This window comes from Sceloporus undulatus, chromosome 4, assembly GCF_019175285.1.
Source record: "Sceloporus undulatus isolate JIND9_A2432 ecotype Alabama chromosome 4, SceUnd_v1.1, whole genome shotgun sequence".
NCBI lineage: Eukaryota > Metazoa > Chordata > Lepidosauria > Squamata > Phrynosomatidae > Sceloporus > Sceloporus undulatus.
In genome coordinates this window covers 90,812,985-90,839,426 of record NC_056525.1, presented here as the reverse complement: position 1 = coordinate 90,839,426, position 26,442 = coordinate 90,812,985, and the positions used below count along the sequence as shown (strand labels likewise).

The window sequence follows — 26,442 nt, the reverse complement described above, 5'->3', positions numbered from 1 at the left end:
CCATTTACACCTGTGTGGTTCTCAATTGGCTTCTGCTGAGTCACCCTGACTCACACATACATGTTTTATTTCATTTACTGTATATCCCATGTTGCTTTTTCCTTAACATCATATCCATGATTCCTTATCCACAGATTTAATATCCACGGCTAGAAAATATTCAAAAAATATATAAATCCCAAAAACCAAACCTTGATTTTGCCATTTTATATAAAGGTCACAATTTTACTATGCCATTCTATATAATGGGACTAGAGTATTCATGGATTTTAGTATCCAAGGAGGGTCCTGGAATGAAACCCCAGTGGTTACCGAGGTGCCAATGTATATGAATATGTTGATTATGCTGATAATATGTAGGGAGACTTCTGTTAGTATTATACTGAGGAATAACATGCAACACAGTTGGCCAACTAAATTTATATGTAAATGGGCTTATGGCTAGTCTAGAAAAGCCTTGTCTTAAAAAAGATTACACGGTAATGGAAACTGACCACTCATTACTTCTAAATTGTAGTTCTAATGATCTGAGTTTTTGCTTTTTCCAAACAGCCAGAACCATTACTAATCACAGCAAAAGGAAATTTGAAATATTCCAGAGCTGAAGTGGTTGCTGTGATTTTGAAACAGCACCTAGTCCTGCTAGGGCAAATTAAAGGATTTGCTCAGTAACCATTAAGTGCATTGCCAAATGACATGAAACAGCCATTTTATACTTATGACAGCAGGGGATTCACTGCTGAGGAGATTTTAGCTATATGACAGAGCTAAACTCTTTGGTCCACAGTGCTACAGCTTACTTTAATTTCTGAAATGGCTTATAGAGGGAGGACTAGCTTGCTATTGATTCCCCTCCAAGCTGAGAAAACGGAATGTTTTATAAACATATTAGCTGTAAGATCAGCATTGCAACAGGAAGCTCCATTACAGAAAATGTGTTACCTCTCCATTGCTCTTTCATAAGAAAAGCAAGTGTCAGAATCTGATCACAGAAAACCTAGAGTTTTAAGCTGTTCTGGCCTCTCACTCAACTGCCCTCAGTTACTGGCCTGGTATGTGCTTCAACTGGTATGGGCCAGTCCCATTTAATCTTCCGCCAACCCACTTTTCTCACAGCTTTTAAATGTCCCACTTTCTCTCTCCTTCCTCCACTCTCCCCCTTTGTCCTCAGCTTACTTCAATTCCTGCAAACTGAATATGAAGTGCAAAAGGAGTTTGTAGTGAATTCATCAAGAGGGAGAGATGCAGAGGGGGGCAGAATCTTGCCCTTTCTAGTAGGCTCAGACAGAAACAAACTACTGCAGCTTCCTCATTACTAATGCTTTTCATCTTGGCCATGCTATGGTATTGCTTGGCCACATATGTCTTGGCTTTCATCTATGAGGTGTTGGAGGGTATGTGCTAGAGTAAACCCATGGAATAAGTTGTTGAATGGCAAATCAACATGTATGTAACTCCCATTAATTCAGAGTTCTACTGTAGTTAGAACTCACAGCAGGATTCAGGCCACTGTTTTCTAGAGCTTCAGTTTGAAAATCCAGAAACAATAACATCAGCTGTAGCTACCATATCCTGGTAGGGTTCTCATTAGAGCATGTTACTTTTAAAAAAAAAATGCATCCCCAGAATCCACAAGCCAACATAACTAGTTTTAGATATATCTGAATATAGGGCAGGATACAGGCCGACCTAGTTTGCTGCGCAAGGGAGCCAGAGCGGACAAACTGCACGGCTCCATCGCGCAGCAAAAAGAACCTGCAAAAAGTGGGTTCTTTTTGTGGCACCATTGTGACTCTGTAAGGCACCAATGGTGCACTTGCAGCATCATAAAGGCACTGAAATGTGCGCATGCTAGGCGTCAGTCACGTGCGAGGGGCGTCTGAAAGCCATATTGTGAGTCCCTGGAAGATAAAAGCTTAGCCCTAGCATTCATGTATGAACAACAAGCTTTTGTGTTTGAGATGAAATATCAGCTTTGAGATGAAATATGAAGTGTGAATATGATGAAATATGGAATGTGCTAATCTAAAAGATACTCTATCGTATTTGGTGGACATGTGAAGAGGCAAAAAAATATTGGATCCAAATCCATCATATAATGAACAAAATCTTACAGATTAATATAGAACTCAAGCCTGAAATCTTTTCACTGAATATGATAGATGAGCAATTAAAGAAAAAGTATGGATGCATTGTATGAATGGTATTGCATGTGTTAATGGCAGCAGGAATGGTGTATGCAAAATCATGGGACAAAAAAAGAGATGAAATATGAGCAACAATGTGTCTGCATAAAATCTATCTTTCTTCTAGCAAGCCAATGACTATGTAAATGTGCAAAAGATTATACTCCAGTTCGACTGTGAAAAGTAGCCTTTAAAATTGACTAGCAGTATTATAAAAAGTGGAAGCTGTAGAAACACCATCACATGGACGAGGGTTGCTTCTGGTGTGCGTCACTCTCCTCCTGGCTCATGGTGGGTTTACTTAGGAATATGTCACAAGATATGGGCAGGGGAAGGTGTGAATGATGCTCAGCGTTAAGGTCATGAATCCCAGCTGTGTAGGCACTCAAGGGAATGATTCTCAGCTCATGAATCTCATTTTGGACACACATCAATGGACTGGTATAACATCTATATCTGTATCTGTATCTATCTCTATTTCTGTCACTCTGTATAAAAGAATACTAGAATGTGAATTCTGAGAACTGAACAAAATAACTTTGCTGAACACAATTTGGTCTTGATCCCAGATGTATAGTTTGAAAACATAAATAAAAACATTTAAACTAAGTATCAATAGGGCAAAAATGACTTTTCTTCACTTTGTCTAAAATCTGGGGAACGAAATTCAGTCAGCCTTTAAATCTGTAGTAAGTGCCTTCAGCTATGGTCTGAAAACCTGGCTATCAATAAGGTAAAACTGCCCCCAAGCTTTCAATGACAGCAGATGAATAGTCATCCCTCAAAAAAGAGCAGCTGAAGGGCTATCTCAATTCCCTTCCCTCAGTTCCTTGAAGATGTATGTGGCCAATTTAAGTGACAACCCAAGGAACATCAAACAGTGTAACTGAGAAAAATAGGCATGATTTAGTTTCATTGAACTTAGTAGAGAAGAAACCCAGCTGAGCACCAGTTCCATTCATTTCACCAGTACTTAGATATACCTTAACTTTTTGAGAACTGTGCAGATTGTGCCATTCATCAGTACTTTTGAACTTAAAGAGGGAACATCCTGGGAAGGATACATTAATGCCTCGTTTCATAAAATGAAATTCGATGAATTTTGAAATACCTGTTGCACCAAAAACAAAACAAAAAAACAAAACAAAAAAACCCTCAATTGGGCCAGCAACATTAAATGTGGCTTCATTCACATCCAGTGTAAACTGCACACACAGCTGATACTGTAACAGTGTGGAAATTTCTGGAGCATTGATAGATCTCAAACAGTCCAGAGAAAGGCAGTCATGCCAGCAAAATGGATTCATATTGTATTTCACACATAAATCCATTAATGCTAAGTGTAATTTTCTGTAAACATTTGTCACACTAAATCAATAACTGTGTAAGGAAAAGCAAATGTATTGCATCAGAACAACAGAACATGACCAATATTTTGGTTTATGTTATTTTTCCTGAACAACAACAACAAAAACTTGCATGCTTCAAGAGACATTAACCTTTTAGTTATTATTTCTTGCTCACAGAGAATTAGATTAAACTGCATTTAATCAAGGTAGTAAAATAATGTCAAGATACTGCATCCATATAGTGATTTATAAGGTCATACACCATGTGCATCTGAATAGTCAATGTGAACACAAAGGTGCAAAAAACAGATCCCACTTTTCATGTTATGCATATTTGCAAACCAAGTAGACCAAATCTATAAAAGTTTATACTTATTCTATCTGTGCGCTGCCTTGCATCCCCTTGGGGAGAAAGGGGGCATATAAATGAATTAAAATAAAATAAAATAAACATTTAGTCTCAAAGGTGTTAAAAGATCCCTTTGCATTCTAATTGATGTTACCCAATATTGAACATTTCTTTAGCTACTAGTTTTGCTTATTGTAAGAATTGTTGAGTATGATGGTGCCTCTGTTGTTGCTGTTGTTTTTAAGACATCCTAGTGATACTCCTGAGTCCTTACTAGAGTAGATGCATTGAAGTGATGGGGTTTACATAAGTGTTGACTCACCATTCAATTGTTAGTTCAGTAGGTTTGCTCTAGTTACAAAGTACCAATAGAAGTCAGCCCATATTGATTATAAATATTTCAAACCTTTGAGAAACACTTCTTCAGATTTGCATTAAAGCCAGTTATATTTTCATTCCTTATTTCTGCAGGGCTTTTCTTTTAAAAATATTAATATTTTATATTTACAGTAATAGGCATCTTTTCCCCTTCACTCACTGGACAAAGAGCAATTTAACTGGCAACAGGTGAATGATGCAAGCCAAAATAAATGATAGAAAGCCAACTGCAGTGTATCCTTCAAAAAGAGAACATTCCGTGCAGCATAGAACTTCTTATGCATTTTTGTACAACTGACAGAAGAGAAAGGTTGGTTCAGATAGATGTTTACACAAAGTGTGCAGACACATCTCCATCTACAGCCTACTCAATGAAGGGAAGAACTCTTCTCCAGGAAGCTTAAAGAGGCATTCCACAGGCAGCCAAAAGGTAAAGAAAGTGTTCAACAGTTGTCTGACCCCTTAGAAGAGGAGTCCCTCCATTCTTTCAGGAGCTGGCATGCCTGGACAGATGTGGTCTCATAATAAATCTAGCCAAAATATGTTTGATTAAACAATGTTTATGTGGAAAATTCAATAGGTTTTGAGAAAGCACATCAGAATTGTAGGTCACAATAACTGGAGGTATGTACATGTTCCTAAGCTATATGGAGAAAGAAGAAAATTGCATGTTGCTGACTGGAGCATGTGAACTTTCTATACCTTTTCCTTGTATGCAACCACAACTTAATTTAATTTCATGTGATTTATTCCAAAGTAGGGGGGTGTTATTGTTTTTTACAAGATTTCAGCTTTCAATTAATTTGACTAACTAGGAGCTGAAACTGTAAACAAAACTGCTGAGAACTAAGTTGTTTAAATTCAGTGAGAAATCCTTTTAAGTAAAATGCACAGGATCTGTTGGCAAAAAGTAATATTTTCATACATATTCATCAGAACTGCAAGTGCCTTTAAGGCTTCTATCCTAAACCCACTCACTATGTAGTCACTTTCAGTGAGTTTAGCAGGAATTATTTTTCAATAAACATGAACTTTGTGTGGTATTACTTATATTTTAACAAACTAGCATTTGAAAACCTGCACAGAGAGGTCATACTGTGTGAATGGAAATATCATGGCATTCTAAATCTGGACTTAATTTTCAAGAAGGGTGCTTTGTATTTTCAAGTGGAGGACCAAACTGCCTTTCTTTTACTGCCATTGTTTCAAGTCATCTCATGGCCTCTGGGGCTGGGGCCTACTTTTACCATCTACACCCAGACCATTCCCTTGCAAACCAACATGTAGATTTTGAAACTTTAGCCTCATCAGGTTTCCTCCTTCTTTCACCTGCCTTTTCCCATCTTTACTTGATTAAGAAGCCTGTGAGTTTTGAAAGTTAGCAAGATAAATACTGGACAGTTCTGGTTAGCCTAAAAAGGATATCACCACAATATGGACTTTAAGTTTAGATTATCACTGATTGCATAATTTTCTTTTACTGATAGTAGTATTTGTATGAATATTTACAATTGCATATATGTATTTACAAGTACAGTTTATAGATTTAGTTCAGAATAGTACCTTGCCTCTTTCATGATTCATTTATCTTGTTTGCTAAGTTGCACTACATCAAAATATCAAAAGTGAAAAATAATACACCTTAGTCTGGTTTTTCAGCTTAGAACATGGGCAAGTAATTCTTGTGTCTCTGACTATAGTGTCAAAAATGCTTATGCAGGTTATAATGCATAAGCGTTATATGCTCAAAGGTTTAATGAAAAAAGTCCAGAAATTCATAAAAAACATACAATCAAAGGAAAATGTGTAATACTTATAAGAATGTTTCTTTTGATGTTTACAAAGGAAGTGGTCACACATCCAACATTCCTTAGAGTTCCATAGATGTAGCTTCTTTTAAATGCCATTCATTAAGTAACTGGGTCATTTTCTCAGAAGAGGGAACTAGGTGTACAAATCCAACCATATTTTAATAGAAAGTATACTTCAGGTGCACAAAACTAGAGAAGGTGTTTGTCCAAGAAAGTAGGATATACTATTACAATAGAGGTCTCCAACTGTAGAAATCCTGTTTGTTGAATAATTTCCACATTTTATTAGCAATCTCTGAACATAACCAATCACTCTAGCTGCACTTCAGTCCAATCTTTCAAAACAGGAGCAAGTCAAACACACATCTTTTTCTGTCCCAGTTAGTAAAAATTTAGCTAAACAGTGGTCATTCATATCAAACAGACTTTTCAAGTCAGGTATGGACAATTTTCTTTCCAGTCCAGGGCCCAGTTTCTTCCCTCTGAGGATTGGATGGGATGTCAAAAATGCAAAACAAGAAAGAAAGAAAGAAAGAAAGAAAGAAAGAAAATAAACGCGGGGGGGGGGGGGATAACTTTTTTAAAAGGTGAATTGTCAATTCTGTGGGCTTCCAGAAGAATTTGTTCACTGCCTATAGCTTAAAAAATGGCAGTTCATAGGAATAGGGGGTGCCGAGTCCAGGAAAGCTGCCTCTGGGGACTGAGTGTGGTGTGAAAGCCACACTTTTCTATTTTAAATAAAAGACCAATGATTGTCCAGAGCTGTCAGTGTCCTAGGAAGAAGAGCTATAGCCCATAAAGCCTGTTTTCCTAGTCTACAGAACCGCACGATAAAGAGTTAGTGTTAAGATCTTCCCCTCAGATATTGTAACCCTGATGACACCAACTTATTTCTTTTCATTTTTCTTTAAAAAGGGATACATGTTTTTACAAATCTAGAAGCATCCAGGTCACAAGCAAATCATTAAAATAATAAAGCAGATTAAAAATAAAACAACTGCAGGAGATAAAACCTTATTTACAAGCACATTTAATTAAAGTCAATGGAATGTAATGTGATATAGGTAAGTCTTTAACATATTTCTGAAGGTCAGAAAGTGGAGAGGGGGCCACATTGGAAGTGCCATTACAGTTGTAAACTATAGAGGTTATAGCCTTAAGCTAGTTTGTGGATGTTAGTTTACTGAGTTTTATTGATCATTTAATTTACAAGTAAACCTGGTAAGGCTTAGACTAGATGCCAGGCATGGGAAATAAATTCATATCAAATTTTATATTTTAATTTTTAATGTACATAAAATAAAATGTGTAACAGGTATATATTAGGAAAAGAGCATGCGCAAATATGTGCAAATTTCCATGTGGGAAGTGGAGGAAAAGAATCTTGCAACCCAATAGAGATTTTTGGTTAGGATAAGAAAATTGGTAGAATTTTGAAAAATGAAGCAAAACTGATAGATTTTGACATCACTGCCTGATGAATAATACCAATCAAAGGCATAGGGATCTTACAGAAGTTAAAACATTTTCCTCCAGTTAATGTGTGTACCTATATTCTAATAAAATTGCAAATAAACCTTTCTGCTTTTCTCTACTATAATATCCATGAGCTTGATTGGGAAATTTAGGCTTTTAATTTTTTTAAATTATAAAAGATTTAGAGGAAAACCTGCATTTAACGAAGGGGTGTGTGTGTATTTTCTGATGCTGAATATGCCAAACTGTGGTTTGGGGAAATCTTATGCCATGTTGATAGCATTACAGGACAATTCAGCAGAGAGGGTTTGGGAGGTGGGTCTGACAGCTAGACTGGCAAGATTAGTATCTTACTGAGTTTTCAAAAATGTCCCCAAAACATCTTTGTACACTTTATTCTTCTGACTGATTTGGACACTACCTACAATTTGTTGAGATAGATGCAACTTTGTTCGAAAGAGCAAAAAAAGATTTTCAGCCCATTTTCACACTGAGAATTCTGTCAGAGTAGTGAATTTGTTTTTCAGTAATCAAACAATCTCCACAGTGGGAACATTGTTCTCTGCTAATCTGGCACCTGCATTTAAATGCATGTCCTAGTAAAAGTGTTAGTATAGAAGATCCTCTTGAGAAGGAAAGACAATGGAAAAGAGCATGTGGGAGAAGTTGGCATTGTCTGGTGACAGGTTGAGAAATCAGATTCTTGCTAATCCCACTAAATTCTTTATTTGGAACCATACTCCAACTTAAACAAAGAACCAGAACTTGTATACAGTTCCAAAGAGAATATCAACATCAGCTTACAAAAAGTGCTCTGCTGTTAGTGGTGAGATTTTTTCAAACTGAAATGAGACTATTTCTGATAATAATACAACAAATATATTTTCTGGGGAAAAATAAACCAGAAGAGTGCAAAATAATGACATAATGAATAATACAGTAAAACCCCATTTAACATGAAGAATACGTGCCAGGACTGTTTGCTTATAATGGAAATGGTAGATAATCATGAATGCAATTTTTCTTATCTGAAATCAGCAACATAGACATTGCAGTGGCTGAAAACACTGTCAGAAGAGGAAAATTAATCAAGAGGGCCATTAGAAGGTGGTCCCAGATTGTAGTGCAAGGATGATGATGGACTTTCACCTTCTCACTTAAGGAAAACACTTTAAGCCTTTTCTTATGCATCTCTGAATTTCCAACATTATCACACTTGCGTTTGAGGCCATTATTAAATCAAACAAATATTTTACCAGGACAAGAGACTAATAGGCAGGTACCATACCACGAATCAGCACAGGACAGTATGCAAATATGGTTAATGGGTGAGTAGCATACAGTCAATCAGTGCTGAACATAAGATAGCATGAGCAACAGGAGCAGTGCAAGGCACCACGAGGGGTTTTCGTGAATGACAGAAACTGCGCTAAATGAGGTTGTACTGTATAATGATGAATTAACAACTTTTCCATGAAAAAATACTTTTACATGCCTCTATGTTTGACCCTCAACCTATTTTGGTTTATGTCAAAATCCATAATTTTGCCCCCCAAACCTGCCCTCAATTTGACTTACCGTCGATTACTTATCATCAAATATATTGGGTAATTGAAGAGCAAAATACCTTCCCTTTTATAAAAACCTGGGAGAAAAGCAGCCTTTTGCTAAAACAAAGTCCTTTGCCTTCTTTTATTAATGGTTACTGAAGTTCTGATGGGGGCTTTCAAAACTATGAGTCTTCTTCTTCTGAACAACAATTAATGTTTTCCAATGGCAGTAGTGAGACAATCACTAGTTCAGTGACCACAAAACCTATCAGCAACTCTGGCTATAATGTACACCAATTGACCCAAATTACAATTAAATAAATTGGTTGCATTACCTAGAACTACAATAATGTAACCATGAAGGAAGTAACACAGTTCAGGTATTATCCAAGGGAATGTTCCTGAACCTCAGTATAAAACAATACCATACATCTGCACACTGAATTTATTGATAATAATTTATTATCAATTTGGTATTATTACCTATTATTAATAGGCATGCCTCTTTGATAAAGTTCAGGATTTTATAGTCACTAATCTGATCTAGCGCATGTTTACCTTGGAACTTTTATAAGGCTACTACAAATTTAAAGAAATCTATTGATACTTATGGAGCAGTTCTGATTACTACTTAGAATTCTTTTTTATAGGAACCGCCATAATTGCTTTGGTACACTTCTCATAGCCAACCAGCTGATCGGAGCAGGCAGGGGGAATACTATATAGAAGATATAAATTGGGACAGAATTTCCTGATTCACAGTTATTATCTTACATGTTAAAAACAAATGGGTCGGAAATAGTTGGTTTTCTAGCTGTCTGACCAACGTGTAACTAAGTTAGTCACTGGGTATTTTGAAATTTATATTAAACAAAGGAAGTTACAGTAAACTGAAAAGCCAGAACAGCATGGCACACCTTAAGGGAAACATCACGTACCAAGTGAACAAGACCTAGAGCTGGCAAACTCATAATAGGATACTCCTCCTTTCCCAATATGGACATTGTGCAATGAGGCACATAGGCAGCTGGCAGACATCCAGGAGTTACCTCAAGAATTTACATTAGTGCCCTCATGTTTAGTTTATTTAGCTTCCTAAAAGCAAGGCGTGACCTTGTGTGTTTTGTGTGACTGAAATCCCCTTTTGAAATGAAAGTTCTGTATACACTAATAGATTTTAGTTTACAGATAACAAAAGACAATAAAGTCTCTAACAAGACAGCTAAACTGCAAACTGTTTAGCAAGTGCCTACGTGAGGGAGGGATGCATACTCCTTGGGTCATTTAAGTGGATCTGAAAAACCCATTCTGTACTGTTTTGCCAAGGCCACTGCTCACTTTACTTTAGTTGAACCAAACATTTCATAAATAAAAGAGATGATGACATAAATAAAAATGGAAGACATGCACAGTCTCCAGACAACACAATATACAAAACTGTGGCCTAGGCAGAGGCTAAATGGGGTTATTAAGGACTTCAACAAACAGTGCACATTGGTTGTCCAGCACAACAGAAACTTACTGCCCTAGTTGAATAAAGTATCAATTTTATGTCTGATAAATTTATCCCAGACTTTGGGAATATCTAGTTCAAGGTGACCAGTTATATGCTAAGTAACTACTCCTTTCCTGCAACAAGGCTTCTAAAACTGATTTGCTATGTAGGGCACTAACTAATTCAGGGCTTGAGAACAACTAGTTAAATTTAACTAGTCTTAACTGGTTGTTAACTCATTTCTCCCTTCTTCCAACAAAGCTTAACAAGCACACTGACTTGTGTACTACAGTACAGTACTGAATTATCAGGAAGCAGACCTTTAAACAATATTGAACAACTTGCACACCTACTGAAATTCTTACCCCCACAGTATTACTGAAGTAATGCCTTCATTTTTTATAATATGAAGATGAGTTGAAGATTATCTATTTCTTGGAAGTCTTACTATATGAGGTAATAGGTTAACAGGGTTCTGTGATTCAGTTTCTAGCAAAGATGGGGGAACAGTCATCTGCCTCATGCTTGTGTTAATTTCCAAGAAAAATAGCACTTCTGCAAAAAGCGTTCCCGAACAATAATCAGGCTGTAAGATTGTTTGTGGATAGAATTCTAAAAGTCAAATGAGCAATACCAAAACAAATTAGGGATCAGAATATTCATTAACACAAAGATAATCAAGAAATATATTGTAAACAAATAGCCAATAGCAACAGCAAATATGTTGACTTGTATTTTGCAGCTGAGAGGGACTGACAAAATTTATGAAACTGATACATGTCCAAACCACAGTATGGAAGCATACTGCCTTTATATAAACACATATAAATTTTTGTGGTTTGATCTTTTACATATTTTTACATCAGACCTCTCAACTGGAGAATGCCAGATTTTAAGTTCCTCATGTTCCTGCATAGTTATTTTACTTGCAAAACATTTGCATCTTGTTTACTGGAAGTCTTTTGCAAACTGAACACTTTCACTATGGTTCTCTTGCCCATATTCAAATGGTCTTTGGGGAACTGTTTTGAATAAAGACACTCAAAATCAGTCCTCTCTTCTTTGTCTACTGTTTTTGCAATGCTGTACTTTCAAAACTATGTCTGTCAGGAAGGAGACAGGAAATTCGAGTCACACTTACAACAGCTGTGCCATGCCCACTATCATTCTCAAATGACGTAGTTTGGGCTTCAGTGGCATAGGGCCAGGAACTTAGCAATAGCAGAGGTCAGGAAGATGGGTCACTGTTTATACAGCTTTTGCACTTGGGATCATGCTGGGTCTATTTGCTTTCTTCCCTTTTCTACTGTTTCTCTTTCCGTTCTTCTTTACTAATGGAGAGCTTGAAACATCCTGTTTTCAAAACATCAGACTGTTTTGCTATTACCAAATCTCTGAGCAGAGGCCTTTGACGGAAGGAAGGCAGTTTATTCAGATAATTCACAGATGTGGGAAAACTTGACAATAGCTTAATTAATGAACTTCTTTTAAGAGGCTCCTTAAAAGTCTCAGAAAATCTCAATTCACCCTTTGCTTTCATGTTAAGTGCAAGCTGCATGACTCATCTTGAGTGTCAAAATCTTAAAAACCACAAGGGCACATCTTTTGATATCACAACGTAGTAGAGGGGAAAGTGGTAAATTGAGAGAAGCAAAGCCTTAGGGTGTTTTAAGTGCTGTAGCTCCATCCTATGGAATCCTGGGATTTATAGTTTTACAAGACCCTTGACCTTCTCTGCCAAAGAGTGCTGGTGCCCCACAAAACTACAAACTCTAGGATTCTGTAGAATGGAGCCAGGGCAGTTAAAGCTGTGTCAACCGCATTATTTCTACTGTGTAGATGCACCCTTTATTCCCTCCTCCCCTCTTTTAGATCATTAGTACTGAAGACTGAAAGTCAGATAGAAGGCTAAGTTCTGAAACAGACCGGCAGTAAGCACCGGCTTGGAGACAGCATGGCGTTTAGATAATGCACACCCTGATAATGCCCCCAAGCCAGCATCACACCACCCGCCTGCCCAGATGGTGGGCAGTGCTGCAATGCTCTGGCAGTGCAGTGTTTATACTCCACAAGCAGCAGGAGCGCGTAAAGCTGCTAAGGTGGCAGAAAGGGCGCCCTTTTGTTGGCTCAAAAAGAAGCAGCATTTTGCTGCCTCTTTTTGAGCTGGCAAATAGCCGGATCAGCGCCATGGCATGCAGTTGCCACGGCCCCGATCTGGAGCTCAAAGGGGGGCATTGTGAAGCCACCCCTTCAGTACCGTCTGTTTCAGCCCCAAGTAAAGTCACTATGAAATACTCAACTTAATTTTTATTCCCATCTTTGCTAACAACACAATAATAACGTGTGTGCGAGTGTGTCTCTAACCTTTACTGTGTATGTCTCTAACTTTTACTGTGTGTAAAGTTATACAGACCTTATATCTTTATTTCTTTAAAAAAAACCCTCTGTATCTAAGGCTGATTCCACACTGCAGAAATAATCTAGGTTGATACCACTTTAACTGCCATGGCTCAATGCTATATAATTTTGGGAACTGTGTATTTGTGAGTCTTCTCAGTCAGAGAGCTCTGGTGCCTCAACAAACTACAATTCCCAGAATTCCAGAGCACTGAGCAATGACAGTTAAAGTATTGTCAATCTGGATTATTTTTGCAGTGTTAACAATACAGGTTAACGATACAGAAGAAAGCACAAGATGCTAACCTTCCCAGTGAACCTGACCATTCTGGCAGGTATGAGTTAAGACTACAGATTTAATTATTTTAAAAGTTTAAAAATGTAATGTGTAATGTTTAATGTGTGTTTATAATTTCTTTGATTTATAAGTGTTGAATAAATATTCTAAAAATAAAAAAAATTAAAAAGTGATAAAAAGTGCTAACACTAGGTATTGTAGCAAATAACATAGCATACAGGATATGAAGCAGGACTAAGAAGAAAACTTCAAAAGTCTGTGTGGAAACTGATACCTTTGCAGGTGGAGAAATATATTTTACTCTCCACAGCTTGCTTATTAGGTAATGCAATATTCAGGTATTAATAAGTGCACCTGAAGAATGGCATATATATAGCAAAAATGATTAAAAGATGGGGAACTGGGTTCCTGCATCAGCACTACAGAGTAATTCACTTTCCTCTTCAGACAGACGTGAGCCATGTGTTCCATGGAACAGTGCCTGGGATCACAGCAGAGGTGGTGCCCGAAGCCACAGGGAGAAGGAGGGTGTGCTCTTTGTTAATCATCAGTATTCAGGCTACTAGCCAACTAAGGCGTGACTAGGCACAAAGACTTCACTCTTTAGCTGCAGCGGAAAAGAAGGCTCATTTGTAAGTTTACAGAGCTTAGGGACAATGAACTATTTCTTTAGAAGGAAAATCACAATCAGTTCCTAAACTGAGTACATTAAATAGGAATCAGTGAGACTTGCCAGGTGATTGGGTTAATGTAATAAAATGTGTAGGAAATCTAAGGTCCAAAACACACTGCAGAAATAATCCAGTTTTACACCTCTTTAACTGTCCTGGCTCAGTGCTAGGGAATCCTGGGAATTGTAGTTTGTTGTGGCACTAGAGCTCTCTGACAGAGAAGGCTAAATGACTCACAAAACTATAGTTCTCAGAATTCCCTAGCATTGAGCCAGGGCAGTTACAGCGCTCTCAAACTGGATTATTTCTGCAGTGTGTTTTGGACCTGAGTCTATTGATCAATCATTCAACAGAGCACTTCCAGCTTCAAGAAATATGTCCACTAGTGAAGTAACATTTTATATGGCTAATTGCCATTATGCACATATACACTAAATTAGAAAGTCTTTCTTTTAGAATGTACAATACCATAACTAAAATTAAAGCAAGAAAAATTAAAGAATGTACCCCACCATAACAAAAAGTTAGTAAGTGCATATATATATATATTGCATTGTGAGTAAACTTAACAGTTTATAATTATTCACATACATTTAATTTATGGAAAAGCATAATTTCTGAAGTTGTACAAAAGTCAGTCCCAGCTATGATCCTTTTATAACAATTCATAATTTATTGACTTTCAAGTGTCTGTCCCAAATCACTCTTCCCACTTCATTTCATTTTTTTAAAATCACTGAGACCTAAAGAGAAAACTTGATTTCAGAATTAAACATGATTTCATTTCACTATTTCTGTTTATTTAAAGAATACTCAAGTACATATTTCTGGAATTATTCATGGTATATAAATATGATTTATATTCATTTTATATTTACATTCATTTGATTCCTAAAACTAAAGATCATCCACTTTATACTTCTTCAACAATACAAAAATAAATACATAAATAGAACTTGAAAGCTGATGTTCTCTGATTATAAACTTTGATTTTACTCAGTTGCACTTCTCCAGTTTTGACTTGGCTTGGCTTTGTGGCAATGTAATGACAGGAGCTAACAGTACTGAACAAAGTGACAAGGGTGACTGAAATGGAAGAATTCATCAGCTAATTCCCTTCCCTGTACTCCAGTAGCTGTTTGCTGGTAGAGACGACACATGTCAAATCTCTACACCTTGTCCGCTTGCTACATATTGTTTAAACATTTTTTAAAAAATCATATGCTTAAAAAAAAATTCTCTTACCTTATTTGATGCCATCTCACTAACAGATCTGTAGGTCTGAATTGTTTCAAGTTGGTCTAAACACCAGTCCAATTCCTCTAATGTTTCCATTGCTAATTTTTGATAAGGTTCTTCTGCAAACAAACACATTGACATGTAGTTAGGCTTGAGCGATGGCAGGCTTTCCATGGTGGAATCGCTGACACAGCTTGGACCAACACTGCTGTAGGTACTACAGTGCTCTTTCATCATGAGTTCTGCGGACTCCTGTTCCACTCCCCTGTAGAACAAATCAATGCACGTCTCAGCCTTGAATGGCTGTTGTGGTTTTGTGGTGTGTGAGTGTGCTTTCTCCTCCTCCTGCTCGGGTGTCTCTTTTTGTTCTTGCTAGCTTTGAAGAAATGATGTCAGTAACACACCAACAAACTTCCTCTAGAGAAGAGGGGAGGAGAGCCTTTCTCTCACAGGCTCCTATGCCTGTAGATGCACTCCAGAAGAGAGCAGAAGAGGAAATGCAGATGGTAAGCAGAGGGGATTTTCTCTCTTCTCAAGTATTAATCACCTCACATTTCTTATTCAAAGCAATGAAATATCTGTGAGACTTCTAAGTTGTCATCAAGTGAGATTGGGCAATCAAACTGCATCTTTTCCTTTCTATTTCCTTGAAAAAGGGTGTCAGATAATAAAAGAGGAAAGAAACAGCTGACAGATGACATTTAAGTCTCTAGGCTTCCCAAACTTGTGCAAGTTTGAGAATCTTCTCCCCCAATAGGTATTTTGCATAATGGCAAGTGGAGTTTGTATGTTAAATTAATAATCATTAAACTGATGAAATGACTGTAATGCAGAAACAAAAAGAAACTGTGGAAATAGCTGATATTTTTATGAGTGAAATGGAAACCCTGCTTCTCTTAATTGAATTTTAAAAAGTTGCAAGGAAATTCTGAACTGGATTTCTGGATGGAGTAAAACTTTTCCACAGTTTTTGCTCACTCTGTTTTCCCTTGCTTGTAATTTTGACTAGGGAAGTAGAAGTTTATCAAAACATTTCCTAAGGCTGCACTCTTCATTACAATTATGAGACTGAATATATCTGATTGCATTACCCATTGACTATATCCTATTGAGTAATTAACCATGTTGTAAATTGCATTTCCAATTGTGAAGAAACTCACAAAAATAATCTCACATAACAAGCATCTTAGATTAAATCATGATCACTATTTACGTAGACCAGACTATTTCACTTTTTTACCCCAAAACTGTGCACCAGAACATATGTGTTCACTGGTAGAGAAACAGTGCAAGTTCTGAACTTCAGAACAAAAGATATCCAGGGGAGATATAAAATTTCACCCAGTCTACCACTTCATTTTCAGTCTACCACTTCATTTTCAGATGGTTAACTGGAGAGAAGCCATGTTGTCAACTTTAGAAGGTGGAAAAAATTATTTGGTTTCACTAAGCATAGTTATTACAATCATTAGTTATGCTAATGTCTGTTATTCCCCTACTTTAAAAAGTACAATATATATATATATATATATATATATATATAGCCACTGTCTATAACTGTGGAGTGAGCAGTGGACCCACTTTAACTGCCTATTAGCTGCCTCCATTTCCACCTCCTGTCATACTCCTGGAATGGAGCTACATCAGAGCTTAATTCCAGACATTAGAAGTAATGTGTCACAAATAACAGTGCCAACCATAACATGTGGCCCTTAGGGGTAACAAAGGGTATAACAAGGTGATTTAGATCAAGGTGGGGCAAAGTGTGGCCCTTGGACCATATGTGGACCCCAGAGTCATTTCTGTGGCCTTGAGGGAACCTCCAAGGGTTAAGAAAATGCTGCCAAATACATTCTAGGAGGTACAGAGGACATTTCCACCATTTGGGAGTCAAAAACAATTTTAGTAAAATTTTTCAAAAGATTTTTTTTACTCCAAAATGTCCACTAGGGGGCACCAGGTACAGTTCCACCATGTTTTATGGCCCTCTCCAATTTTTGAAACCCTAAACATGGTGAGAATATGCCCTTAAACCCTTACAGCTGTTTGTGAGTAAATTTTATTTTATTTTATTTTATTTTCAGGAGCAGGTATGGCTCAGGAATATAATCCGATAAATATTTGATTTTATTTATGTAAACCACACTGCAAATTCATAAATGTATGCATTTATGACTGCAACTTGTGTTCAGATCACTTTGAGAGGATATGAATTGGTAAATTCATACTGAAATGTGAAAACAAGAAATTTCTCACTCATCCCTAGCAAGCATGGGAGGCACAGCTTCCTTCTCCCATCCTTAAACTCTGCTAATTGTGCGATTGGAGGATTATCACATCCCTATTAGCATCTTCCATCCTTCCCCAATGGTTAAAGTGTAATGGAGCTGTTCCTGCGTCCTTCTCCTGTGGGTAAAGTCTAATTGAGTTCTTCTCTTGTCGGTAAAGTGTAATGTAGCCGTCATTGGTATTAACTGGAACTTTACTCATGGGAGAAGTGCATGGGGGTGTGTGATAATCTTTGGCCCCCAATCACAAGATTAGCAGAGTTTAAGGACAGGAGAAGGATGCTGTGCATCACGTGTGATAATCTCCAATGTTACAAAGCAGTTCATCATCATCATCATCATCATCATCATCATCATCATCATCATCATTTGTTTTACTGAATTGTCTTTATTAAAATTTCTGTAAGGTGGTCATTTAAAAATATTTTTGATCTTATTTCATATATCAGAGACATAAAATTCTAGCATTATTTGAACGTGCAGTTATCTACTATATTCACATTATCCATAACTATTCATACTGTGACACTAACAAAATGTATATAATTGGTGCTTAGCACAATAAAGACTAAACAAATACTAGGAGAATTCAACACAAATTAATACGCTTTAACAGGAAGGAGAGAATTTGGATAAGGCTTTTTTTCAGGAGAAGAGAAGATCAGATAGCATTCTTAAAAGAGATGGCACTTCTTCCAAGTACAGTGCGCCCTTGTTTTATGTGGGGGATCCGTTCCGGACCCCTGCGTAAAACAAAAAAAAAAACGTATGCTCGAGCCCCATTGCAAGTAATGGGGCTCAGGCTCGTGAATACTGTTTCTTATTATCACTAAGAAAGAGGAAATGTGTCTGGTTTTTCTGTGAGTGAGGGCACATTCTTACAAATAGCTGGTATATGAAAACCTTCTAAAAATTCTCCTGGATGGTCAGAGTTTCACATAGGCATTTCCTAAGATTTTGATCATTGCACATCATGAACCTCAGTGTCCTGATCCCTGACTGTCTGCAAGTGTGTGAAGGAGGAAGGGCAAGCAGTAGCAATAATGGTACCAACAGAAGTAATCTTCCCTGCCAGACATGGTTTGCCACTATACTTCACCCAGTCCTCTCTCCCTTGTGGAAGTGGAACTTAAGTCTGGGTTGCTGATAGAAATGGAAACTAGGGGAAAAGGAGGCATCTCCCACATTATAATTTTTAAAATCCCATGTTCTTTCCATTGACTTTTTGAGAAAATTCTGAATTTTTAGAATATTAATTTTTAAAAAGTCAACTAAACAAAATTCTCATCCTTCTGCACTGGACAAATGAATAGTTGCATATACAGAGATGTCCCCACCCTTGGTGTCAACTGGTGCAGGGTGATTCTGGTGCTGGTACTGCTTGGGGGGGGGGCATGGTGGCCAAACAGCAAAGCTGGAAGGGCATGCTCAGGCCTCTCCTTCATCATGCTGACAGAGGTCTGCTCATGAGGAGACTGCCACCATGGCAGCGAAGCCAGAATAGACATAGTGAGAGGAGGGCCTGACCAGATGTCATTCCTCTTCTGGGTGTCATCCAGTGCAGGCCATACCTGCCGCACTTCCAGTGACACCACTGTACATAGGTATACCAAAAAAAGTTCAATGTACCTGCCTACAATATAGCTATTAAATATTAGGAACTTCTAAGGAAAAAAGGTGGCAACCCCAATTCAGCACTAACATAGTTGAACATTTTGGAGACTGAAACCAATACCACCTTCTGGGATCTCCCCATCAGAAAAAAATGGATCCAGTGTGAAAGAGTGCATTGAAGTGCCATTCTCACGAAGGTAACCCTGAAGGATACAGTGGTTGAGTAGAACAAAAGCCACCAAGAGGTCCAGCAGAGCCAAAAGGAACACACTCCTCCTGTTCAGTTACCAGTGTAGGTCATCCACTAATGCAATAAAAATCATCTGTATTCTGTAACCAGGTCAAAAGCCAGATTGAAATGGATCTAGATGATGCATGTGATCCAGGAACTCCTGGAACTGGGAGGCCACCACACACTCCAGGACCCTGCTCCAGAAGACAACATTTTGGAAATGAAAAAGGTTTTATGAACTAATGCATGTAACTTCATATTTTTTAAAAAAATATTGAGGCCAGTATAATAGCCACAGGGCCTAGTGATTTTCTACTGCCCTTTCACTAAAAAAACTTCTAAGAGGAAATTAACAAACTGCACACAACATATTATGAAAATAGTAAGCTGTAGGTTTGAGCCTGAGAACCAGCATGGTGTAGTGGTTTGAGCACTGGACTCCCAGAGACCAGAGTTTGAATCCTCACTCAGCCATAGGGTGACCTTGGGCAAATCACATTCTCTCAGTCTCAGAGGACAGCCAAAGGTGAATTCTCTTTGAATGAAACTTGCCAAGAAAACCTCATGATAAGTTCACCTTAGGGCCACCGTAAGTTGGAAATAACTTGAAGGCACACAACACCACCACCAACAACAAGGCCACAGCCTAATTAACTCTTAGGTCATCAGAGATAATTAACTGAGAGCAGTCAAATGAATATACACCACCTGAATGGAATTTGTAGGCTTTAGTAATATAAATACCTTAGCTTTCAGATCTCAACTGTCATGACAAGGACTGCAGTCATTTGGTCCTACTTTAAAATAAAGTTGGGCCCCATTCCCACTGGCTCATAATGCTGATCAAGACACGGATTATGGGGGCATCGTTCCCATTTGAGCGTGCATTTGACCCTCATTGCTCCGATTTTGTTCCCATTGGAATTTGGATCTGATCCCCATGTAATCGATTTTTCCTGGAAAAACCCGAATCAGTAGTGGATAAACCGGTTTAATTTAACTGCACCTTTTTAGAGGTTTTTCCTGCACCTCCAGAGTCTTATTCGGGGCAAATGAATGGGAGCAACAAGGGTGTCTGATTCAGGAACTTGGGGATGGGAGGAGCAGTGCTCAAGGAGCTAGCCTGGGGGTGTCACCCACTTTGTTCTCTTTCTGCATTGCTGGCGCCATTTCCCCCCGTTCGCATAGCCTTTCCCCCGGTGGAGTGGGAAGCAGGGTTCAGACTGCTATGGTAAGCATTTTAATAGCAGAATCAAGTGAATAATGCCAACTGGTTGGAAATTCTGAATCTAGAAATGAGGTCTTACAATCAGATTAACATTGTACAATATAGCAAATGTTATAAATAGGCAACCCAGCCAAGAGTTTTCTCCACAACCATTCTAAGTTATTTACACACAGATAATTTCCATATGAGGATTAGTTCTAGGAATAGATAGATCTGCCAGCTTCACTTTCTATTGCTTTCAAAATGTTTACATCACAAGTTTTTATTTTGAATATGAATAAATGTATGATGTTTTGGTGATCACATATAAAAATTGAACTGAAACGAAATTCTCATCCATCTGCACTGTCAAATTCAATAGGTACAACCACCCACAGCATAGAGAAGATCATGTTGTACCTGCCTGTCATGTAGCTGTTAAAAATTAAGAGGCTATAGGGCAAAAAAAGTGGCATAGCCATAACTGAATACCCTAAACATGCTTTAATACATGAGGAATAAAACCCACATTTTCAACCGATCAAACCAAAGTTACTCTATCAACACAGCCCTGCTCAGGTCTTGCAGACTCAGGGATATATAATTGAATACTAAAGTTAGGATTGTCCATGCCATTGTATTTCCAATTTCTATATGTGGTTGTAAAAACTGATGAAGCTGATCGGGAAAAAAAATCAAACCATTTGAAATATGATGCTGGAAAAGAATTCTATGGATATCATGGGCTGCTAAAAGAGACCTGTAGTGTGATTTTCCTTTTTTCCTGCTGCCTCCTACCAACTTTTTTTATTGAGCCAAGCCTTCTCAAGAGCCAATATGGTATACTGGCTTGAGGGTAGGATTACAACTCTGGGAGAACAGAGTTCAGAGCCATAAATGGGTGGCAAAACCCATTGAATGGCCTTGGGCAAGTCACACACTCTCAGCCATACCAGAAAGCAATGGGAAACTCCCTCTAATTTTTTTGCTGAAAAAATCCCATAATAGGTTCACTTTAGGACTGCCATATGTCAGAAATAACTTGAAGGCACAGTACCACAACAACAATACTATAAATACAAGAGCTATGTATTTACATCTAGCTTGAAATGTTATGTTTGAAACAATGGTCATAACATTTTCACCTAAGGTGAATTAAGGATTAAAGTGTATAACAGGGATGGTATCTCTTTGTAGTTTATTAGCTGTGAAACACTAAGGCCACACATTCAGTTTAGAGACTATGGGCCACAACAGACCAGCATAAACAGACGGACTTGGAACGGAGTGGGGATGTGCCATCTGCACACCAGCCGCCCAGCCGCCCACCCCCCATGCCACCCCCCTGATCAGATGGTGGGCAGTGTCACACCACATCTTTGGTGCAGCGCTTACATGTGCTGCACCAAAAAAGCAAGAATCCCATTCTGGGAGCAGTCCATGCGATAAAGTTCACACTCTCTCAGTCCCAGAAAACCTCATGACAGATTTGCCTTAAGGTTGTAATAAGCTGGAAATGATTTGACTTTTGTGTGTACAACAACAAAAAAAGTTATCTAATAATTATAAAACAATTTACTTCATTTTGAATTTCCCCCTGAAATGTGCACTTGTTAATAGATAGGGGGTTGCCTCATTTTTAAAACATATCATAAGAACAGACAGTTAGTCATTTCCTCACTGATTCATAAATGCATACAAGAATTCGGCTCAGCATCAAGGATCTAAGCTAAATGTGTCCAATCTTTTCTTTCCATTCAGTGACCCAAGATAGGTTTCTCTTTACTCTTGCTATTTCTGCTTCTAACATATCCATGGACTGTGGTATTTCTAGTATGCAGGCAAATCCCTGTCTTCCCCATGATATCATTGCTAAGTGACATCTGACAAAATGTTTCCTGCGTTTTGCTACCTCCATTTGGTGCTATCCAAGTGCTGTCACTTTTCTTTCTGATTTGTGGCAGCCTCAGTACAGTACATTGTTTGCTGTGTTTGGTTCTTAACCAGACAGAATTCAGTGGGAGAATGAGAACTAGGCTGTGGCAGTAATGATTTGTTAATAAAAAAGAAAGAAAGAGAGGATATCTTTAAACCCTTTCTTACTCCTTCATCAACTCAGACTAAATGCTTCATGTTCTTTTGTCAGTCTGCACAGATGAAAAAAAAGCTTTTGGGCTTTGGAAAATATGACACAGTATAACCTTCTAGAAGGTAGGTGGGGGTATATCAGATTAAGTTACTATATGCAACAAAGTTCATAAACCAAAATGTAGTTTTAATTGCCAAGTTTAAATCCAAAATTACATGAAATACTATTTTTTATGTACATTGCTTTTTACACTATCATAACGTTATATAGCAATGTCCTGTATGTCTTATCACACACTCATTCCCTTACCTGTCTTGACAGGAGCTGTGTGGGGAAACTTTTGCAAGAAGGCAAGAACAGAGGCTACTCTTTGACAGGTCAGGGGCTTGGCTAATATACAACAACCCCACCCTCCATCTGACCTCTTTTCTTTTAGTTTATTCAGGATGAATGGACATCGCAGTATGTCAGGTACTGAGCAGCATATGTTTGAAGATGGTGGGGAAAAGGGACAGCCTTGACCTAGTGGTTCTAGAAAACAGAGTGATCTGCATGGAACACCAAAACCAGGAGGGTGCCAAGGGAAAGAGACAGAGTTGGAGAGATGGGGGACACACATAAATGAGGTGGAACCAGGGTGACCAGATGTCTTAACCGCAAAGGAGGACAAGAAACTGCAAAATGTAGATCATTCAACATCTGGAGGGCCACATGATTTCCACCTCTCGTATAATTGCATGCTCAGGCATTTATTGGTTTATGTGTGTATAGGCAGGGGCATCATTAGAGGGTGCAAGAGGTTCAAGCCATACCAGGTCACACCCTAAGGAAGGGCTGTGAAACACACCTGCATCCCTTTAAAATGCTGAAGAGATGGTATGAGTGGGGTGAGACTAAGCGAGAGGAAAGTCCCTGTTTTTTTTAAAAAAATAGATTTTAAATATAATTTTTAATTTTTTAAAAATATATTTTTAAAATATTTTAAATTATTTTTTTTATTCTTTTAAATTTTTCTTCAAGAATGTCAAACCTAAAATACATTAAAATATACCCTCCAAGGGTGGACTGGCCCTTGCCCTTGCTCCCCCTGAAGCAGCTCCCCTAAAGGGTTCAACTACATGAAACTATGTACATGTAAATACATTTAGGCTGTGCATATGATATTGTAATTTAAAGGTATAATTTTAATTTTGCTAGTTGTCTTATGTCACAACTAGTACCATTACATTCAGTGATATGTGGGAATTACTATTTATTGAATAACACTAGTACAAAAAATATTAATAAGGATTCTTTATGATGTGGTTATGAGAGGAGGTCAGTGGGGGGGCGGTGGGGTGTGATACCATGAGATACTACACTGGGTGATGCCAACCGTAGTGACACCCAGGTGACTATATTATATGAGCAGGGCAAAATAAAAAGATGATGGTATCAGTACACTGAAGACATATGAAAGAATGACAGATTCTTTCAAAGTACAACTCTTTGGATGAAGAACATATAGGCGCGTTACAGACTGCCGAAAAGCCCAAGCGGTAGCCGCTGAGGCCCTGATCCGCCTCTTTCCAGGCCGCGGGGAAGTGGCAAAAGGCCCCTTCCTCGAGGACTGGAAAGGGGTGTCCTTGGGGCTTGAAGCCCCAAGGACACCTCGTGGCGGCGGGGAGGAGGAGAAAGGGGCCGCTTGGCCCCTTTCTCCCTTGCGTCGCTGGGCGCAGCCATCTAAAGGCTGCGCCCAGCGATGCAAAACCAGGAAGGAGCTCTGGTTCGGAGCTCCTTCCTGCTCCGACGAAAGGGCGCACTAAGCACCCTCGCACGGCATGAAGGCGTCACATCCGCACGGCCTCGTTTGGAGGTGGCGCGTTCGTGACGCCATCATGACGGCCCCCATGTAGATGGGGCGCCGCCATCTTGTATGTTCTCAGGACGTATTAGGCTTGGGGGCATCAAGAAGTGACGCCCCTTTTTAAACCTAGGACGTCCTGAGGATGTCCCTTATGGCGGTTTGTAATGCACCATAGTTTTATAACATGAAATGGAAGCTGCTCTCAAAGCACTTGGGAAAAATAAATCATCAGAAACATAAGAGCTCTTTCAAGCTATAGAGACAGAATCGATTCAAATGCAATCAAATATCTGCTAATAATTATGGAAGACAAAATATTAAATATTTGAAAGGGTGTCATATTGCTGATGGAGCAAGCTTGTTTTCTGATGGTCTAGAGGCCAAGGTCAATATCACACTCACTGTTATAGTGCTATTATTCCACTTTTAACTGCTATGGCTGTCTCTTGTGGAATTCTGGGGTTTGTAGCTTAGTGCCTGAACAAACAGGCCAAAATAAAGCTGCTTCGGGTCACTTTGGAGGTATGTTGTATAAATGACACATGGATCTTAAGAGGCCAGAAGCTGCACCAAAATCACATTCCATGACATTCAGGCCCAGTATGAAGCATAAGAGCTCTGTGGTTGAAAATTCTAAATGCCTGTTGCTCTAGGTCACAGAGCAATGGATCCAAACTACAGGAAGAGAGATTCTACATAAACATGAGGAAGAACTTCCTGACATTAAGCAGTTTGACAGTGGAACACACTCCCTCGGATGGTGCGTAGTTTGCTTCTTTGGAGAATTTTAAACAGAGGCTGGATAATCATTTGTTGGGAGTGTTTTGATTGTGTATTCCTGCATGGACAGGATGGCCCTTGTGGGTGATTCCAACTATGATTTTATAAGAATTCAGAGAAATATAATGGCTTTCAATTGGCAAAGAGATCAGACAAAAGTGCACTCTATCAACCTCACTGTTTAGTACATATCATATGGGGAGGCGGGATTAAAATTGGAGGAAGGAGGTGTGGAAAACCACAAGAAGAAAACCCAATGATTTAAAATATGCAAATGATACCATATTATTAGCAGAAACTATCAAAGACCTGGAATGATTCCTGATAAGGGAGAATCTGCAAAAGCAAGGTCACAGCTCATTAGTAAGAAAACAAAAAAATAATGAACACAGAATATTTACATGACTTTAAAGAGGGTGATAAAATTATTGGAAGTGTTAAGGATTTTCTATATATTGGCTAAGTTATTAATCAAAATGGACACTTGTAGTCAAGAAAGCAGAAGAAAACTAGGACATGGAAGGGCAGCTATGAAAGAACTTGATGCCTCAGGTACAAAGCTCTATTGTTGAATAATAAAGCCAGGACCATTTATGCCATATTATTTGTGATTCATATGTATAGTTGTGAAAACTGGCCAGTGAAGACAGGAGACAGGAGAAACAAATCAGCTTATTTGAAATGGGCTGCTGGAGGAGGGTTGTATGAGTATTGTGGACCACCAAAAAGACAAAAAATATGGGTCACAAAGCATGGAGATGACTTGGCAGAGAAAGGGGTCAAGTAGCGTGCAAGAGAGACAAGGAATGGGATACGGTCAGGCAACAGTGACTGAGCCCCCTATCCCAAGGAAGGGGGAACTGAGCCATTCACTGCTTCTGGTTGCCTCACTCTGTATAATGGATGGACTGGCTGTACAAGCTAATGGGTTTGTGGCAAAATGAAACTGAACCCAGGGTTCCCCATTTGCTCATCTACCTCTTACTAAATGCTTGTTCTTATAGACTTTGAACTTAACTAACCTGTTGGATGAAGTACTAGTATCAAAGAGCATACTTTTAATGGTACAGTCTGATATCTTATTCCACACCCTCACACATTTCACAGATGAAAATTGGGACACATGTGACCAAGCAATATCTAAGTATGGTCAAGATGAGTGCACTCTGCTACTTTTTCAGATGTAT

General features: G+C 38.4%; 1 protein-coding gene across 3 annotated transcripts in view; it reads right to left on the bottom strand.

Moving 5' to 3' along the window:
- The window catches only part of PDE4B (phosphodiesterase 4B), a 334,921-nt gene that overhangs the window by 19,573 nt on the left and 288,906 nt on the right, over positions 1 to 26,442 (bottom strand). For all 3 annotated transcript variants that reach the window (XM_042461937.1, XM_042461939.1, XM_042461940.1), the window contains one exon: positions 15,206 to 15,318. In XM_042461937.1, the coding sequence (XP_042317871.1) occupies positions 15,206 to 15,318 (113 nt within the window). The remainder of the gene's footprint in view (positions 1 to 15,205; positions 15,319 to 26,442) is intronic.